General features: G+C 39.9%; 2 protein-coding genes across 2 annotated transcripts in view; one reads left to right on the top strand and one right to left on the bottom strand.

The window, feature by feature from the left end:
* POP1 (POP1 homolog, ribonuclease P/MRP subunit) overlaps positions 1-3,535 on the bottom strand; it is a 32,324-nt gene extending 28,789 nt beyond the window's left edge. Inside the window, exons 1-3 of the mRNA XM_043601455.1 lie at positions 3,433-3,535; positions 2,334-2,477; positions 492-659 (exon numbers count right to left, since the gene is read on the bottom strand). Coding sequence (XP_043457390.1) covers positions 492-659; positions 2,334-2,475 — 310 coding nt within the window. The 5' untranslated portion in view covers positions 2,476-2,477; positions 3,433-3,535. The remainder of the gene's footprint in view (positions 1-491; positions 660-2,333; positions 2,478-3,432) is intronic.
* RIDA (reactive intermediate imine deaminase A homolog) lies at positions 3,004-18,160 on the top strand. Its single transcript, XM_043601456.1, has 6 exons — positions 3,004-3,802; positions 12,208-12,313; positions 14,832-14,886; positions 15,408-15,476; positions 16,231-16,286; positions 17,586-18,160. The coding sequence occupies exons 1-6, from the start codon at positions 3,738-3,740 to the stop codon at positions 17,646-17,648; spliced, it is 414 nt and encodes a 137-aa protein (XP_043457391.1). The 5' UTR covers positions 3,004-3,737; the 3' UTR covers positions 17,649-18,160.
* The last annotated feature ends 540 nt before the right edge of the window (positions 18,161-18,700 follow it).

Raw genomic sequence — 18,700 nt, 5'->3', positions numbered from 1 at the left:
TGGCTCAGAGCCTGGAGCCTGTTTCAGATTCTGTGTCTCCCTCTCTCTCTGACCCTCCCCTGTTCATGCTCTGTCTCTCTCTGTCTCAAAAATAAATAAACATTAAAAAAAAATTTTTTTAATAAAAAAAATAATAATAAAGATCTTGGTTGCCCTCGGAGTGTGTTAAATTCGGTTTCATCCTTGGAGAATGCATGTAGACGCCATTTTATATTTTAAAAAGGAGTGGGGCGAGGGAAAAGGTTTTAGGACAAAGTAGAACAGTTCACAGATAAGGACTTACAAGAACAAGGAGAAGAGGAAAAAAAGAGAAACTGAAGAATGGAGAGCAATCAGGCCCAAGGAAACTACAGCCACAGTCCAGACTAGAGGCGAGAAGAACCCCCAGTGGAAGGAGGAGAGGAGAGAGACGGGGAGGCAGGGCCAAGGTGAGAGCACTGAAGCAAAGGGCTCATCGTATAATCAAACTTCACTTCTTCACAAACACCTACCAGTTATATACTTGGGAATCTCCTGAGAGGTGCCCTCAGGACCTGCTTTCCATCCTCCCTTTTTTTTAAACATTATTTTGGAGGAAGACTGTTCATTCACATCAGGATCAACTGGGGAATGGTGGATCATTTTGGTATGCCGCGGTCGTGAAGTTCCAGGAAGAAGCTCTAGTTTGTTTTCAAAAAGAAAACAAAAAGAAATATGTCAGCCTTACCAGGAATACAGATTACAGTGGAGAACATCATTTGCTGGGTGGCAATGCTAATTAGGTTTTTAATCCTACAACTACCCAGTAATGTGGCTATTACTATCTTTCCTTAAAGAGGAGGAAATCTACCTACAATAGGGAGGTGAATTAATTTGACCAAGGTGATAAAGCTAGCAGGCAGCATACTGGCTCATCTTGTCAGCATGACAAATAAACCTTGCATGTAAATTATGAGGGAACTTTTCTCCAATAAATTATGAGTACAACATAAATCTCAAATCTAAGCTCCCTTCAATATTACAATTTACATGATTTTGTATATTCAGTCTTTTATTGTAATTCTCTGCCACACTCAAGTTGGGAGCCTGTGTTAAATTAAAGAAAAGAAATAAAAGCAAAGTCTATACAAATGTCTGTGCACTGAAACCACTGACTTTAAGACATCAAATCACGGTCTGCAAAGGGAGGGGGAGAGACTAGCAGAGAATTTTACAGTGTTCCTCTTATTCCCATTATACTGTTAATTATTAAGCCCCTATAAACCATGAAACATGTTACAAGGTTTGTCACTGGGAGATTTAAATGAGGTAAGACCCATTAAGGCTTATGTGGCATGATGGGCATCAACTGTTGAATCTGAAATCTAAATCTTACAAATAGAAGAGTCTAAAACTTACTTCACCAGACCCAATGCACACTATTCTTTAAAGTGTCCCCCAAAAGTTCTTACTCACCTGCTTGCTATCTTCCCAAACTGGCATTTTCTATTGCTACCCAATGAACAACTAACACCTTGATATCACTTTATAAGGTTCTAAAATCAGCACACAAGCTAAATGTATATAAAACACACTATTTCTTTTAGGAAATAAAGAAGTGTGATTTAATAATAACTGTTAAAGTAGAAATATATCTGTTCTAAGATACATACACCCAATTCTTGTCATTCCCAATAGTTATGCTCTATAAAGTCACAATGAACGCTGAATTAGCAAATACTGAACCACTGTTCCAAGAAATATATATATGTATATACGTACACAAGTATACATACACATATACGTACATATATACACGTATATACACATATACATACATATATATACATACATACACATCACATGGATTGCGATCTCAAATCATAAAAACAACTCATCCTAGTAGATTCTGTTTCCCTTATTTTACAACTAGAAAAAAGAGGCTCAGAAGTGTTAAGTGATCTGTCTGAGGCCACCCACAACTAGAACTCAATCCCCAGCTAGAGCAGGGGCTTTCCGAATTATGCCGCACTGGCCCATCAGAGTCTCCACCCTCTAGCCATCTCTGTAAGAAAGCTGAACCAAGGTAGCTGGGAACCTCAGCTGAGAATGCCCACATGGGGTGACTCAAATTTTTTCCCTCTCCTCGCAAATCCACGAATAACCACCAAAGTACCACGAGTATTAATTTGGGGGTTACAAATAAACTTAACAACTAGGTGACTGGGCAAAACAAAATGTGCGAATAATGAAGGTCAACTGATCTGTTTTTAAAAAGTGCAGGTCATTTAACCATTAAAATAATAACTATCAAAAAGAGCTAACATAAGCATTTTGATCCAAACAGAGTGGAGGGAGTACCGTGTGTATCTTACCTTGTTTTTGAGCTTGGAAAGATTTCCCACCTCCATTATAGTGCTTTATGCCTCTATCCGCCATGAAGCCAGAGGATAAAGTCACGTTGGTGGGCTGATTTCTCATTTTCTTAGCATGTTTTCTTTCTTTTGCATTAGACATTTCTGGAAAGAAAATAATAAATTTGGTATAGGGAAAGGGAACTTCCATGCAAAAATAAAAAAAAAACATTTAGTAAATAAATATTCATGTAACTCAAAATTTGATTCTTCGGTAAAATAAATCTTCATTTATTATAGGTGGATTGATGATATCAAAATGCTATCGCGATCCTGACCTACAGCAGAGATTCATCACCAGGGCATCTCTAGGGGAGCCATGAATGGTATTAACACCACAAACCCAATTTAAAAGAAAAAAAAAAAAAGTCTATTGATGGAAGAGACCATTATTAGTATATTCCAGATCACACCTAGCAGAGTGCCTTGCACAAAGTGGGGCTCAACATAAATTTGCTCAGTGTACACGTGCATGCATAAATGGAGTGAAGTGTGCCTATAATACATTTATGAACAGAATAAGAAATATTTGGCCAAGTACCACGCCTTCTGACACAGCATGACTATCTGCCAAGAGACCAGCCTATCTTCCTTTTTGAAAGCAGATCCCAGTCACCAGGGCTCTCACTTCAGATGTGAGGGGGATGCGTGGAGACCTGTAAAGCTAGAAAAGGCACCCGTGAATGGGAACATGGGAGGGGCGTTAGGTGGACGACGACGCCCAGATCTCAGCGTGGTCCCCTGAACGACCCAACTCATTCCTTAGAGTGGTCAGCAGGATAGGGGTGCAAGCCCATTCCCAGAACGGCGTCCGTCGGGTGGGACAATGCGAGGAAATGACCGACGCAGGGGGCTCGAGCACAGGGGCCGTAGGAGGCGCGGGGCCCCAAAGCGGGGCCCAGGCGCAGGCTGCAAGGGACGAAGAGGAGGTCAGCGGGGTCTGAGCGGAAGAAAACCGGGAGGAAAGCCGGCACGGTGCCCGGGCGCCGGGCGGAGGACCGCCACGCACACTCCCCCCAAACTCGCGGACCCTGGGGGACACCAGCCCGTCACGACCTACCTGCCAAAGGCTTTCAGGCAGGGCTCCTCGGGTCAGAACGACAAGGCTCTGCAACACTCCCCTCGGTGGAGACGTGTGCGGCAAGCGATCTGCAGGGCGCATGCGCCAGCGCGGCCGTGGCCTCCACGTGGCCGGGAGCCTCGCACAGACTACAACTCCCAGAATGCGGAGCGAACCCCCTCCCCCCGCTCGGGAAACAAGTTACCTCGGGGATTCTGCCCTGGGTTGGTCAGTCCCGTGAGACGCAAGCCGGGGCGGTGTGCGGCATTTCTCTCTTGGAGGGGCAGTAAGTAAAAGGGTTAGCTATGGCATCTTTAATCAGAAAGGTGATCAGCACTGCGAAAGCTCCAGGGGCCATCGGTCCGTACAGGTAACCACGCGGGCGGGTGCGCGGATGGACTCTGGGCTTGTGGGGTCGGGGATCCGAGGTTGGAATAACTCTGGGTCAGACCTGGAGCGGGCTTCGACCTTCATCGGGTCCAGCCTCCTCGAACACGCTGAACCCGGGAAACTGAACCCGGGAAAGGGGTTAACATACCCTTTCCAGTGGGAGCCCCACTGGCAACAGGAGCTTGTGTTCCCTGGGACTCTGCCCGGACCTGGAGGCCACAGAGTTCTGCCTGCCAAGTAGTCAGTTTTTTTTATTTTTGGACTTTTTTTTGTTTGTAACCATTTTATCCAGATATACTTCACATGCCCATAAAATTCACCCCCTTAAAGTGTACAAGTCAGTGTTGTTGTTGTCATTATTGTTTTTATTATACTCACAAAATACTCACTACTACATAATTTCAGAATATGTTAATCACCTCCAAAAGAAAACGCATACCCATTAGCAGTGACTCCCCATTCTTTCCTGCTAACCCCTGGCAACCACTAATTTACTTTCAGTTTCTGTGGATTTGCCTGTTCTGGACTTCTGTAAATGGAATCCTACGATATGTGGTCCTTTGTGACTGACTTCTTTCACTTCGTATAATGTTTGGTCTAACCCTCTCAATTCAAAGGAATAAATCCCATGAACAGATGTGAGTGTCTCGCTGGAGAGCTGAATTTTTTTGACAGAGACGCTTAGAAAATCGCTGCTCATCTACCTAAGACACTGATATTTACAACCCAAAGAGAAATGCAGTGGGATGTGTATAAATTAGTTGCCCATGCTTATTTCCCACTAATAAAAACAGCACAACGAAAATCATTTGCTAAGATTGCCCTGACATGCTCTAGCTAAATGTGTATATACTGGCCAGAAAGTCTACACTGTGTACATGTACTCCCACTTGTCAGAAGTGCTGTTAATATAAAAAATTTAATTGCTTTTTTTTTAAGTTTATTTATTTATTTTGAGAGAAAGAGAGAGAAGAGAGAATCCCAGGCTGATAGCGCAGAGCCCGGCGTGGGGCTCATTCCCACAAACCTCAAGGTTATGACCTGAGCCGAAATCAAGAGTCTGATGCTTAATCAACTGAGCCACCCAGAAGTTTCTAAATTACTTTTTAAAAAAAACTGTATTTTCTTAAAATGTCTCAGCTTTAAAACTATTAAATCTCATCCTATGCATTCTTGGAGACTTTTTGTCTCTAATATAATTTTTGTTACTTTAAATACTTCATAAAGTATACCATGTAACCCTTTCCCCATTTTTCCTTTTAAAAATGTAGTATCTGGGGGCGCCTGGGTGGCGCAGTCGGTTAAGCGTCCGACTTCAGCCAGGTCACGATCTCGCGGTCCGGGAGTTCGAGCCCCGCGTCAGGCTCTGGGCTGATGGCTCAGAGCCTGGAGCCTGTTTCCGATTCTGTGTCTCCCTCTCTCTCTGCCCCTCCCCCATTCATGCTCTGTCTCTCTCTGTCCCAAAAATAAATAAACGTTAAAAAAAATTTTAAAAAAAAATGTAGTATCTGATCACGGTTAAAAGAATCACAGATGGAAAACTTCTACAACTGAACCACTTGGACTATGATATAATACATGTATTGAGTACCTACCCTATGTCAAGCACAGCAGAGGATGCAAAAAATGTGTAAGAATCAATCCAGCGCGAAAGACATTCACACACGTAGGGGAGAGAAAAGGAAACATTTTCATTTAGTGCATGCTGCATGGCGGCCACTGTGACAACCACCTTCTTCTCTGAGTCCCATCCTCATTTTATAAAAAAAAAAAAAAACCTGTGTCCGAGGTCAGACAGTCCGTAAGTGGCAGAACTGGATTTGAACAAGCCCTAGCTCCGTCCTCTAAACCACACTGCCATGAGAAATAGCACTCCTAGGTGGCAGAACAATAATTACGATAGCAGGGTTAGAAATAAGTGCAGTGGGAATAAGGAGTCATGGGGGCAGGGATGGCAAAAAAAAAAAAGGAGAAGAAAGAAATTGCTGGTAACTGGGGACAGAGGAAGAGAAAGATTTAAGAGGACTCCTGCGACAGGTGGTCCTTGAGCTGGGTTTTGAAGGTTAGGTTTGCCATTTATATAGTACTGTTGTAAAGTGATTTTTAAATTACTTTATTAAGAACTTCAGCAGAAAGTCATTGGGCGAAGTTCATTCCAGATAGAGGGAATGACTTGAGGCATAGTGGTGGAAGAATACATGGCATATTTTTTGGAGGAAGTTTTAGTAATCCAACTACGACTTTTACTCTTTTTCTTTTCCATTTGCCAAATCTGTGTACCACCTATATCATAATTTACTTAACACTTTTACTTAAGAGGGCGCACTTTAACACCTTTAAAAAGGAAACTTTACAACAGTACTCTAAATAGAAAACAACCTGAGGAAGGTAACAGTAAAAAAAAAATAAGCTCAAATAAGTAAAAAGCATAATTCTGGGAAGCTGCCACAGTTGGCTCAGAACCTAAGACTGCTCTCACTGTTAAAAGTGATAAATTTCAGGGGCGCCTGGGTGGCTCAGTTGGTTAAGTGGCAGACTTCAGGTCAGGTCATGATCTCGCGGTCTGTGGGTTCAAGCACCGTGTTGGGCTCTGGGCTGACAGCTCAGAGCCCGCTTTGGTTCTCTGTCTCCTTCTCTATCTGCCCTTCCCTTGCTCATGCTCTCTCTCTCTTTCTCTCTCTCAAAAATAAATAAACTTAAAAAAAAAAGTGATAAATTTCAGGGCACCTGGGTAGCTCAGTAGATTAAGTGTTGGGCTTTTTTTTTTTTTTTTTTTTTTTTTTTAGAGAGGGAGAGCTCAAGCTGGATGAGGGCAATGCAGAGAGGGCAGAGGGGGAGAGAATCTTTAAGCAGGCTCCACACTCAGCCTGACGCAGGGCTTGATCCTTTGATCTTGAGATCATGACCTGAGCCAAAAACAAGCATCCAGTGCTCAATCAGCTGAGTCACCCAGGTGCCCCAAGCATCTGAGTCTTGGTCTTAGCTCAGGTCTTGATCTCAGGATCAGAGATCAAGCCCCACATTGGGCTCTACACTGGGCATGAAGCCTACTTTAAAAAAAGAGAAAAAAAAGTGATAAGATTTTTTCCCCCTAAAAATGGTATTTTTTCTTTCATATAATTAGAGGATTGATGTCATAATCGCTAACATTTAATGATGTTCACTCAGCACAAAGCACTCTTATAGGTGCTTTAGGTGCACAGTTATTATTACAGTACTCGTTTTTGGGGTGAAGAAATTGATCTACTTGTGGTTAAATAATATGCCCACTAGGATGGGATATGACAGAATTTGAACTTAGTCAAGTTCTAGAGCTCAATCTTCATCATTTAGTTTGCTATCTCCTGCTATGGAATTACTGAAAGAAAATTGAAAAGGGAATCATTTCCTTACTGTGATTCAGTGTTTGTATATGACCTACACTTTGGGAAACACAGGTTCAGAGTTGGACTTTGAATCTAAATTTTTGTTTTGCTTCTTGCTAAAAATTAGCTTTTAGCAAGGTCTGGACTATGATCATTTTCAGTGCTCAACTGAAGAGTATAAACTTTATTTTGTATGCATTGAGGAGCATTCAAATGTTTTTGTAGAGGAAATGACATGATCAGATTTCTTTTTTTTTTTTAACGTTTCTATGTATTTTGAGAGAAAGAGAGCACACGCTAGTGGGGGAGGGGCAGAGAGTAGGGGGGTAGAGAGAGTCCCAAGCAGGCTCCAGATTGTCAGCGCAGAGCTCAACGTGGGGCTTGAACATACAAACCATGAGATCATGACCTGAGCTAAAATCAAGAGTCAGACGCTTAACTGACTGAGCCACCCAGGCGCCCCCGGTCAGAGATCTTTTAAGAGGAAAAATTATTTGGAGAAGACATTAAAGATAGTTATGGGGGTATTACAATAAAAGTAAAAATCAGCAATCTTTTTCCTCCTCTGCTCTGGATCGTTCTTCCTCAATCACCCGGTGGTTTTACTTCAGAACAAAATCAACACTTAACCAGACAAAGTGATTATAGAGCCTGGAGCATACACCTTCCTCAAGTGTGTACGTTACAAGCAGGGCAGTAATATGCTTGTTGACTTTATAGAGCTGCAAGAAAAAAGAAGGGAAATTTAATATACAGTATGATGAGAGAAAAAACATCAACCAGCTCACTGTGTGGAGACTTCCCAGGACATAGTGCCCTTAATGCTCTTTTGTATCTAGAGATCATACAAGGCCACTAAAAATGGTGCTAATTTTCAATATTTTATCTTGAAGAAAACCACACTCCCAAGTAACTAGTTATATCCTGATAAAGTTAATTAGACATGTTTTAAGAACCATTTGAAAACAAATTTTTGTGCATAGAGTTTTTATGAGCACAGTTGTTAAAAATTCCAGGTCTTCTCTAGGAAGAATTCAAATGTGTTGAACTTTCAATCCTTGGCATTGTGATGGATGGGGTGTTGTCACCAATTCACTAATCAGCTGAGCACATTTCAGGAGTACCCCAGGACAGAACCTTGAGAGATTTCAACATCACATTGCATTGCTTTCCATTTTGTTAGCGCACTATCCAAATAGTCATGACATTTGGAAGCGATAGTCCATGTGGCATAGATTACAATACATTACAATTACAATGAGAATTCTTACTAAGATTCTTTTGAAAGTGTTATTATCCTTTGAGTTGGCAGTAGAACAATACACTTAAATGTTCTGGAAACCTAATGACTTGTCTGTGGATAGTAGGTTTCTTATTCTCAGGAAGAGCTAACTAGCTAATTATCTTTGTGAACATCTCTTCACTGATCTATAAGCGATAATTCACATAGCTCAAATAGTCTTAGAGGTCTGTTAGTTTTCTGAGAATAAATGAATTCCTTTTTACTATCATAAATTTTTTACTTTTTTTGTTTGCTTTATGTTTATTTTTGAGAGAGACACACACAAGGCACAAGTGGTGGGGAGGGACAGAGAGAGAGGGAAATACAGAATCTGAAGCAGGCTCCAGGCTCTGAGCTCTTACCATACAGAGCTCGACGCAGGGCTCGAACTCACAAACTGTGAGATCATGACATGAGCCCAAGTCAGACGCCCAACTGACTGAGCCACCCAGGCGCCCCAATAAATTTTTTGACCAATGGTAATGCAAATGGGCTTAAACTATATTTCAAATATAGGGAAAGTTAAAATTACTTTGCAAAGGGCCTAAGGTAGCCTAATTCTACACAGGGCAGTTAATAAAAACCTTGTTAGTTGATGATACTTTTCAACCTGAAGAAAGCTTACACATTAACAAACACCATAGTTACCTGTTTCTGGGCCAGGGTGAATAGCTATCTATTATGGCCCAGATAGTTGAGAAGAATTTCTAGACTTTCTAAATCCTATTAACCAAGTTTAAATCTACCCTCTTTCGCTCTCCAAGCCCACACAATAAGCCAGTGGGTCCTGCTAAAAAGATACTTTACTGACAGCCAAAGTCATTTAAGCTAGTAAGTGGTTAGAGAGCAAAACATGAACAAGAAGTTATTGTGTGCCCACTAGTGCAAGGAATCACCTAGGCCCTGCACAGCTGGAGACAGTAAGACACAGCTCCTGCCTTCAAGGGGTTTACAGTCAGTCTGGCATACCCCAGAAATAGGATAAGAACAGAACTAGTTATACTATAAGACAAGATCCTGCTCATGGTATAAGAATGGCTCCTCTGAGGTTCAGATGAAAGAAAGGCTTAGTACTTACCCCAGGGAAAGTGTGTGTGTGTGTGTGTGTGTGTGAGATACGGTTTTCAGTGTAGTTTTGTTTACAGTAGCAAAATATTGGAATCAAGGGGTGCCCAGGTGGTTCAGTCGATTGAGTGTTGGACTCTTGATTTCAGCTCAATTCATGATGTCACCGTTCGTTAGATCGAGCCCCTCATCATGCTCCATACTACCAGTGCGGAACCCGCTTGGGATTCTCTCTCTCCTTCTCTCTCTCTGTCCCATCCATGCTTGCGATCTTTCTCTGTGTCTCTAAATAAGTAAATAAATACATTTTTTTTTAATTTTTTTTTTCAACGTTTATTTATTTTTGGGACAGAGAGAGACAGAGCATGAACGGGGGAGGAGCAGAGAGAGAGGGAGACACAGAATCTGAAACAGGCTCCAGGCTCTGAGCCATCAGCCCAGAGCCTGACGCGGGGCTCGAACTCCCGGACCGCGAGATCGTGACCTGGCTGAAGTCGGACGCTTAACCGACTGCGCCACCCAGGCGCCCCAATAAATACATTTTTAAAATATATTGGAATTGATGGTAACTAGTAAAGTATGTCCAAACAATAAAATACTATGCAGCTGTTAAAAGAATAAGGATGCATTCTGCATATAGTTATAGAAAGATTGCAATATACCATTGAGTGAAAAAAGCAAAATGTAGAAGAGCATTTAGTATACCATATGTTATATAAACAGGGAGAAGATATATTTCATTTTTACTCATATATGCGTGAAGAAACTTTGGAAAAATATGTAAAGGAGAGCATTCGTTATCTGTAGGGGCTGGAAACTGGGCAGGAGGAGGATAAGGAGAGAAAGGAGGAGATTTTTCACTGAGATTCTTTGTATTTCTAGATTTTTGATCCATGTGAATGTTCTCTTATTCAAAAAATTATTAAGAAAAGAATTATAGGGGTGCCTGGCTGGCTCAGTCAGTAGAGCATGCGACTCTTGATCTCAGCATTATGAATTCAATACCACATTTGGTGTAGAGCTTACATAAATAGATAGATAGATAGATAGATAGATAGATAGATAGATAGATAAGTATATACATACATACTATATTTTAAATCATAAAGAGAAAAGTTATGGTCAGGGAAAATCAGGGGAAACGAAGATTAGAAATGAGAATGTAATATTAGAAATGTAACATTGGAAATGAGAAGATGCTCTTTCTAAATAAACATGGAAATGATAAAACAAATTTTACTTCTAAATTTAAATTGATACTAAGTTTTCTTTATCAGGATTTTAAAAATGGTGGTACTTAATGCCACTGAATTGTGTACCTAAAAATGGTTAAAATGATAAATTTTATCTTATATATGTATATGTATTTTTTTTACCACAATTAAAAAGAGAAACAACAGAGGTGTTTTCTTTATCCAAAAACTAACACATTTTTTTAAGTTGATTTGTTTGACTCTTTTTCAGGTCTCAGCATGGCTTATTCTGTTTCTTGTGATCGTACCCTAATTCTGAAATTTAGTACCCTCATTACAAAACAAACCTTTTCCAAAAACAAGCACTTTACAGAAATAAAGTGTTCCCATCATAGGTGGATCCTTAATTGACACTTCAAGAAGCAGTAATGAGTCTTGTCCGAAAATAACTACTTCTTTTCTAGCAGTGCTCTTGGCATTGCATTTTTGTTGTTACTGTCTTGCAGTTCTGTTGAGGTGTAAGTTACATTAAAGTTCACCCATTTTAAGTTTAGAGTTCCATGAGTTTTGGTAAATTCTTAGAGCCATGCATTTGCTACCACAGTCAAGTTTTAGCACATTTCCATCACCCCCCAAAAATTCCCTCATACCCATTTGTGGTCAGTCCCCACTGTCCCCAGGAAGTCACTAATCTACTTTCTGCTGTTATACTTTCTCTTCTAGAATTTCATATAAGTGGAATCAAATAATATGTAGTCTTTAGTTGGATCTATCAGTGGATGTTTATTTTTTGTTTTTCTTTTTTGCTATCATAAATAATGCTGTTCTGAACAGTCATGTGAAATCTTTGGACATATATTTTCCTTTCTTTTCGGTAGCTGCCTAAGAAAGAAATCGCTGGGGTTGTATATTAAGTATATGTTTAAGTTTTTAAGAAACTTGCCAAACTATTTTCCAAAGCATCTGGACTATTTTTGCAGTCCCGCCAATGGGGTACATATTACAGGATTCTGGTCACTTCACATCCTCACCAATCCTTACTGTTATCAGTGACATCTTATTGGGCGTAATGGTATCTAGTGAGGTTTTGCTTTACATTTTTCTAATCAGTAATAATGTTGAGCATCTTTAATGTACTTCCTAGCTCTTCATATGTCTTCTTTTATGAAATATCTGCTCAAATCACTTGCCCATATTTTATTGGGTTGTTTATATTACTGAGCTATACGAGTTCTTTATATATTCTGGGGACAAGTTCTTTGTTAGATATATGTTTTGCAAATAGTTTCTCCCAATCTATGACTTGTGTTTCCATTTTCTTAAAGATCTCTTTCAAAAAGCAAAAGGTGTTTATTTTAATGAAGTCCTATTATTCTTTTATTTTACATTTTGTGCTTTTTGTGTCCTAGCAAAGAAATCTTTTAGCATTGAATTTTGTGTTTTATATTTTATATACATACTGTATTTCCGTTTATTGCAGTCAGGCTGTGTTAGTCGACAGGACCATTTACATTTCAGGACAGATAGGCATGGACCCTGCAAGTGGACAGCTCGTGCCAGGAGGGGTGGCAGAGGAAGCCAAACAAGTAAGTCATTTTTCACACTTGAAGTTCCCTTCTTTATTGCTTTTTAATACTGAAAGTATTAAGAATCCATTTGGCTGATTTTTTATAGAGGTTATCAGATAAATGCTTTTAAAGTTACTTACTGATTGATTTAAGACAGTTTTATATCAGCAGAAAGTCCAAACTTTGAGGAATCATTTAACAACAACAAAAAAGTCTACCTTCCAAGGGTGACTTCAAACCTGAATGTTTGGATAGTCACTAAACTGCAGTAATTATTTTATAGTATATACATATATCAAATCATCATATTACATACCCAAAACTGATGCAATATTATATGTCAGCTCTCTCAATAAAATTACTTCAATCTCAATTAAATTATTGAAATCAGATAGCATCTTGCCACTTCCACACGGATTGGGAAATTTCTTATCAGGGCCACTTAGCTGCAAAAAAAAAAAAAAAAAAAAAAAAAAAAAAAACCCACAGAAGTAACAGTCAACATTTGTTAGTAAGAGAGAACTATCAAAGATTATGTGCAGGGGTGCCTGGGTGGCTCAGTCAGTTAAGCGGCCGACTTCAGCTCAGATCATGATCTCGCGGTCCGTGAGTTCGAGCCCCACGTCGGGCTCTGTGCTGACAGCTCAGAGCCTGGAGCCTGTTTCAGATTCGGTGTCTCCCTCTCTCTGACCCGCCCCCGTTCATGCTCTGTCTCTCTCTGTCTCAAAAATAAATAAACGTTAAAAAAAATAAATTAAAAAAAAAGATTAGGTGCAATATGTGTCTTTTAAAATAAGAATGAGGAGGGGCGCCTGGGTGGCTTGGTCGGTTAAGCGTCTGACTTCGGCTCAGGTCATGATCTCACTGACCCCGTGAGTGAGTTCAAGCCCCGTGTCGGGCTCTGTGCTGACAGCTCAGAACCTGGAGCCTGTTTCAGATTCTGTGTCTCCCTCTCTCTCTGCCCCTCCCCTGTTCATGCTCTGTCTCTCTCTGTCTCAAAAATAAATAAACGTTATTTTTTAAATAAGAATGAGGAGTATAATTCTGATCCAATAAATAGAATTAAATTATAATTTAATCATTCACTGAGTCATTTATAATATCCAAAGATAGAAAACAATCTAAATGTCCATCCGTAAGGAACTAATGAAATAAATCATGCTAGTTCCATACAACTAAATTAATGTGGAAAAATCTCCCAACATAAATTGTTAGGTGATAGAATAAAACAGAGATGCAAAACAGCTTTGCACAATATGCTACCATCTGTGTGTGTGTGTGTGTGTGAAGGTGCGTGGGGGTGCGAGTGGTGTGCATTTATGCTGGTGTAAGCATTGACTGTCTCTTCAAGGATATACAAGAAGCTGGGGAAGAAGGAAGTAAGGGTAGGAGACATCTTTTCACTGTATATGGCTTTTTTATAGCTGTTGAATTTTTTTGCCATATCTATGTATTACCTATTTAGAAGACTTTTTTTTTTTTAAATAAAAATATCAGGGTGCCCGGGTGTCTCAGTCGGTTAAGCACCCGTCTCTTGGTTTCAGCTCAGGTCGTGATCTTACAATCGTGAGATTGAGCCCTGCGTCAGACTCCACACTGAGCGTGGAGCCTGGTTAAAATTCTCTTTCTATCTCTCTCTCTCTCTTCCTCCTCCCTCTGCCCCTCCCCCACATGCATGTGTATACTCTCTCTCAATTCAAAAGAAAGAGGGGCACCTGGGTGGCGCAGTCGGTTTAAGCGTCCGACTTCAGCCAGGTCACGATCTTGCGGTCTGTGAGTTCGAGCCCCGCGTCGGGCTCTGGGCTGATGGCTCAGAGCCTGGAGCCTGTTTCTGATTCTGTGTCTCCCTCTCTCTCTGCCCCTCGCCCATTCATGCTCTGTCTCTCTCTGTCCCAAAAATAAATAAACATTGAAAAAAAAATTAAAAAAAAAAAACAGAAGAAAATAAATAAAAATATCAAATATTATAATGTGCCCAGTAAAATAAAGAGGAATAATGAATTGAAAAAATTGTACATTAAGGAATGAGTGAAAAACTGATGTTTTTCCAAAGGCCAGAGTGTCAAGCATATGCATAATTTACTGATACTGTTTTTTGAGAAAAAGATAGAACTCTTTAAAATCAATTATTGCTTTAAAAGGAAACATGTTTTAATGCTCACTAGCTTTTATTTACCCTCAAAGCAATACAGAGTTCAGAACTCCAGAAGCTATCTCTTTGAGCTTAGTGGACACTGGCTGAGAACTTTGCACCCTCTAGCACTGAAGAAGAGACTTCAGTCCAGTCTTTCTACTCACAAAAGGAGACAAGGTCTCACTATATTTCAGAAAGGTTCATTCCATTACAGGAAAGCCAAGAAGCAATTCCCTTGTATAGAGGTGGGCTAGGAGGAGTAGAATTTCCTAGAACGGGAGGATTTTTCTGCAACATAAGCTATTTAAGGAGATATTAGTAAAAGTTGATTAATTGAATTGAAATAAAGCTTTAATGTAACATCCATCCAGTGCCTTAGGTCTTTCTTGCCTTGCTTCATAGGCTCTTACAAACATGGGTGAAATTCTGAAAGCTGCAGGCTGTGACTTCACTAACGGTGAGCAACTTGATATTCCTTCACATTTGTTTGATACCTGTTTGATTCCTTCACATTTCTGTTTGATAACTCTTTTTGAAGAATATGGAGCATCCAGTAATATGCCATGCCATATCTTGGTTGCTTTTGAAAGTTGTTTTAATTTCAGGCCCATTTTAATCAATTCAGTCGCAGAACCATATGTTTTTGTTTTTTTTGGTTTTTTTTTTTTGTTTTTTTTTTGTTTTTTTAATTTTTTTTCAACGTTTATTTATTTTTGGGACAGAGAGAGACAGAGCATGAACGGGGGAGGGGCAGAGAGAGAAGGAGACACAGAATCGGAAACAGGCTCCAGGCTCTGAGCCATCAGCCCAGAGCCCGACGCGGGGCTCGAACTCACGGGCTGCGAGATCGTGACCTGGCTGAAGTCGGACGCTTAACCGACTGCGCCACCCAGGCGCCCCAGAACCATATGTTTTTCTAAGTAATATTTTGAGTGAGACCAAATAGCTAAACCTAATAACGATGTATGTATCTTTTAGTGGTAAAAACAACTGTTTTGCTGGCTGACATAAATGACTTCAACACCGTCAATGAAGTCTACAAACAGTGTAAGTAATTTGGCTTCATTACTGTATTCCATTTTAAGAGAAATGAGTGTATTAACCTTAATGATTGTCCATTATGAATTAAGAGTGATAGGAGATGCTAAAGAAATGGCCATAGATCCTGTCCTAAAAGAATTGTCCGATTGGAAACATACAGTGTGCCCCCATGAAAAAGATCCAAGATACTTCTATGGGATTCCCTAGAATAATATAACTACAGTCTTACAAATTCATTTTCCTAAAGCTTAATATTGATACACTCTTCTCAGGCTTTTAAGCCCTCCTAATAATAACACATAGATTGTATTTTTTAGTGCTGTGATATGACCTCGCCACCATCTCTGTTCTGGCTCTCAGAATCCTTAGCTGGTTAATTAGTTAATGGTTTTATGCCTTGGTTTCTTCATATGGAAAATGGGGATAAAACTTTATAGGGTTGTTTGAATGTTTAAATGAGTTCATATCACATAAGTATCACTTTAAAAATAAAACCCTATTCATATCAAACAAGATCAAAGTCTCAAAGCATGTGAATATTTTCCTTTTTCCCAGAAAGCGAAGACATCTTTAAAAGTATTCACTGTCATAGGAATCCTATGGCAAAATATTTTATCAAACTAATATGAATGTTAGCTTCTTTTTTTTCAGTGTTGCTTGTATCTAAGCACTAATAGATCTATGAAGCACTTACCAGATTCTTGATTGTGCCGTCACAATACAGTGTCCGAAAACTAAAATGAAATTCTTTTAAATTTAGATTTTAAGAGCAGTTTTCCTGCAAGAGCTGCTTACCAGGTTGCTGCTTTACCCAAAGTAAGTACACTTTAAAATGGCTAATGTACACAATTTTAAATGCCTACATTGTTTTCTGAATATAACAAACTAAGCACTTTTGCAGGAAATTTTTAAAAGAAAAAAAAGAAATAATCTGTTTTCCAGGATCTTTTTTTTTTATTTATTTACCTTAGAGAGAGAGAGAGAGAGCACAAGCCGGGGAGGGGTAGAGAGAGAGGGAGACCCAGAATCCGAAGCAGGCTCCAGGCTCTGAGCTGTCAGCATAGAGCCCAACGCAGGGCTTAAACTCACGAGTAGTGACATCATGACTTGAGCCAAAGTCAGATCCCCCACCAACTGAGCCATTCAGGCACCCCTCTGGTTTCCAGGATCTTAAAGACTAAAAGGAAATACCCAATATTATATGTACAAGGAAAAAAAATTAAGAAACTTAAGAATTTTTTTTAATTTATTAATTTTTGAGAGAGAGAGAGAGGGAGCACAAGCTGGGGAGGGGCAGAGAGAGAGAGAGGAGACAGAGAATCCCAAGCAGGCTCTGGGCTGTCAGCACAGAGCCTGAGGCAGGGCTTAGACTCACAAACTTCGAGATCATGAGCTGAGCTGAAATCAAGAGTCTGACACTTAACAGACTGAGCCACCTAGATGCCCCAAGAAACTTAAGAACTTTTTAAAAGTTGTCTTAAAAATTAAGAAAATTAAAAATTAAGGCCACACATAGACCTTCTATTAGAAAAAGAATCTCAAAACCAGTGGCTCACATATTTTCTCACCATTCCTAATTTGGTATTCGAGCCTAATCAGAAGCTCTTAGTAGCACGGTATTCCTGCCTACAAAGAAGCAGCCCCTACTGGCTTCCACTTGTAATTGTGAGTGGTATTTTTTATTGTTTTAATCGGCTGTTACCGGAATGCTCAGTATCATCAAACTTAATTAAGGTATTGGGTATAGTAGAATGAGCTCTGAACTTGGAATCAGAAGACATGGGTTTGAACCTCTGCCACTTAGCTCTGTGTCCTGGGACAGGTTGAATAACCTCTCCAGGCTTCAGCATATCATTCTCTGGACTGAGGAGAGAACACTGTCTGATATAGCTGCAGTGAGAATCCAATGTGCTAATGCGTATGGACATGTTCGGCTCGGGAGCCTGGCCTGTGGTAGGTTCCCAGGGAACGCCTCCTCATCCTTTCTTTCTTTGAGAAACTTAATGTTAAAAACGCCCTATTGCTGTTAGTTGCATATGTTTTTAGTAGGTATTGCACAGCTCTCTTAATTTGTAAAAAAATTACCTAAACGTTGTTTCCTTATTTTCCCTGCAGGGAAGCCGTGTGGAGATTGAAGCAGTGGCTGTCCAAGGACCTCTCACAACGGCGTCGCTATAAGCAGGGCCGGCATTATTCAGTCTGGAATCTCAATAATGTTTTTAAATTAACATCTTAATTTTTACAGTTGACGTTGGAAAGTGTATGATTGACTAAAACATTGGAAGTCACTATGGAAATACCATATAATAAGGGGAATTGAGTGTGAACTGAAGTTTGGATGACAACTCCCGTTACTGGTGTTATAAATCACATGCATACTCGTGACTGGATGTGGGGAAAAAAACATGCATTCCATACTTCCTCAAATAAATGAAAGTAAAGGGAAATAACATGTAGGAGAGAGAGGTTGCTATTCCTGATAAATAATAAAAGCACACCTAATTCAATTAAAGCCTATTAATTTAATGATGTGAAATATTGAATTCTCACGTCAGCTGTATAACTCTGCTTTCACTTGAGTAAAATTAAAGTACTGAAGTTTGAATGATAGAGGTGAAGGGGAAGAGAGTGGACCACAATTTTCATAGATAATATTTTTCTAATGGAAATAAACAGACATGCAGATTTTCCTTGGTGTGATCTGTTCACTTATTTTTTAACAGTTTATACATTAAAGCACTTACCTAAAGGTGGGGGGAACCATGAAGTTAAAACTCCAACTATTTTTTTCTCAAAATTTATTTCTGACTTTCTGCACGTTTACACTGTTGTAACCAGGCTGTGTATAACTATTTTGTGTTTGATTCATTAAAGTCTTTTAATTTAGACGAGTACTACATGAATACTTCCTTGCTGTAGAATAAATTCCAACACAGAAGTGTATAGATTAAAAAGCAGTACCCAGGGGCACCTGGGTGGCTCAGTTGAGTGTCTGACTCTGGATTTTGGCTCAGGTCGTGATCCCACAGTTGGTGGGATTGAGCCACCAGCACAGAGCCTGCTTGAGATTCTCTCTTTCCCTCTCTCTCTGCCCCACCCCTGCTCACGAACATGCATGCGCTCTCTCTCTCTCAAAATAAATAAATAAACTTTTTAAAAAAGTAAAAGTACCCTTCACTCACTGTCTATCCCACTTAACCTCCCCAAAGAGAACCACTGCTAAGAGTTTT

The sequence above is a fragment of the Prionailurus bengalensis genome, chromosome F2, assembly GCF_016509475.1.
Source record: "Prionailurus bengalensis isolate Pbe53 chromosome F2, Fcat_Pben_1.1_paternal_pri, whole genome shotgun sequence".
NCBI lineage: Eukaryota > Metazoa > Chordata > Mammalia > Carnivora > Felidae > Prionailurus > Prionailurus bengalensis.
Note: the sequence above shows the minus strand (reverse complement) of the source record. Positions and strands in the feature narration are given on the sequence as shown.